Source organism: Notothenia coriiceps, unplaced genomic scaffold, assembly GCF_000735185.1.
Source record: "Notothenia coriiceps isolate Sejong01 unplaced genomic scaffold, NC01 NC01_scaffold00017750, whole genome shotgun sequence".
NCBI classification, from domain to species: Eukaryota; Metazoa; Chordata; class Actinopteri; order Perciformes; family Nototheniidae; genus Notothenia; species Notothenia coriiceps.
In genome coordinates, this window is record NW_011350451.1 from 1 (window position 1) to 1810 (window position 1810).

The 1810-nt window shown below is 40.1% G+C and overlaps 1 protein-coding gene across 1 annotated transcript; it reads right to left on the reverse strand.

Annotated features, from left to right (window-relative positions):
• Positions 1–940: 940 nt before the first annotated feature.
• LOC104950546 (dispanin subfamily A member 2b-like) lies at positions 941–1805 on the reverse strand (the record flags this gene model as incomplete). Its single annotated transcript, XM_010777084.1, has 2 exons — positions 941–1367; positions 1665–1805. Coding segments are annotated over 2 exons (339 nt in total), but the record flags the coding sequence as incomplete, so codon positions are not given.
• Between the last annotated feature and the right edge of the window lie 5 nt (positions 1806–1810).

The following is a 1810-nucleotide window of genomic DNA, read 5'->3' on the forward strand; positions in this document are numbered from 1 at the left end:
TTATCAACCTCAAACAGAAGCCGTTTGTTGTACAGTATTATCCCACTTAAAGCGTAACACTTGTCTATTTCGTTTTAACCTTTATATATAGTCTATGATTTTAACTTGGAGGCCACTATTAGCATCGTTAGTACCGGTGTAGCTACCACTCGCTTACACGCTAACCCAAGCCTTAACATTCATTACGTAGCTGATTAAAATCATTAACACATAAATAAAGTACTCAAATTTCACTTACCGCAAAACCGCATTCATACACCATCTGTTTTAACCGCAGACGAGTCACAATAGTCCGATATATAAGCATGAAGAACAAACAACCACGGCCGTCTTCAAGTTGCGTTCCCTGGATGAACTGACCAGGCAGAGTCTCTGTAGCTAGCTTCACGGAGCAGCTAGACCCTCCAGAAAAACGCGATTCTGCGATCGCAGAATTGACCCCATAATCAGCAAAATGGAGCAGTTTTTGAAAGGCTGCATATTTATCAAAAGGCCGCATAATCCCCGCATTTTTCCACACAAAGTTGAAAAACAAAAAAGAAAAAGTTAACTCGTCCTGACGAGTAGTGATGATGACGCGACGTCATCAGCCCGCGAATCACAGAAGGCAAACACCGTCGTGTGAACGTGTGGAATTCACACACTAAAATGAACAAATCGAATCCATCACATTACCCCCGAACATTTCTGCTAAAGACCGGGCAAAGCAGTACCCCGATGTCTTGCACGAAAGTGGGGGGAAACTGTTCTGCACCCCGTGCAACTGTGTGTTGGAGCATAGATAATAATTTATTATAGAAAACAACATTTAAATAGCACACCAAAAATAGTAGAGTAAGGAAATAGTAGTATACAATCTGTTCCCTTTTCTTCTTTGGGTGGGGTTCTTTATCTTGAAAACACCATCTTTTACGGTTTAGCACAAAATGAAACTGTTGCCGACAGTGAATTAGAATTTATTAGGTAAGTCTTGCAAGAATTACTACAAATTGTCATTATGGAAACATACATGAGTTCCATTTAAGTTTAAGTTACATTTTGTAAAAAAAACAAAAACATTTTGCTTGAATACATAAGTAAAACGTTTAAAACAGAAGCCATAACCGCAAAGCAGATAAAGAGAAGTATCACCAAGCCACTGCTGCAGAAAACACTCTGCCCTTTCAAATTCAACCTCTATAGCTATTATCGTATGAGTAGTAGTGGTGGTATGCATAGCTTGCCTGTACAGAGAGGGTACAGATGGTAATAATGGAAATAACGATCATGATGGAACCCAGGACAGTGGCTGAGATGTTGAGCCACTGAGCGGTGGAGCCGTAGTGTCGGGCTCCTTCCATGTCTCCAACCACCTTCCGGTCTCTGGCCTGAAAGGACCAAAAACACATACATTTTAAATGGATTCATAGATTTTCTAAAACTTAAATGCAATTACTTTATCTCTTTCCCCGTAAGAAATGTTCTGTCCGTAGTCCTTTTATAATTTCTTTTTTTACAACTTTTTAGTGTTTCTTTTAAAAAAGAATAAGTTCTAAGCCTACATCTTAAGTATTCAAGATTAACAATTCTGGTTCTGCAACTGCCTGCCAATAACAAAAACATTTTTTTGCATTATTCTTTAATTAATAGGCCATAAAATAATATTTCCCATGTATGAAACTCACCTTGATGGAGTAGATGAGGGCCGCCAGTCCGAGGCAGAAGGGGTTCGAGTAGAGAAAGCAGCAGAGGGACCAGATGATGTGGTCCTTGGGGGGCTCAGGGGGGACGCTCACAGTTGTGTACTGAACCACTGTAGATACTCCAGGCT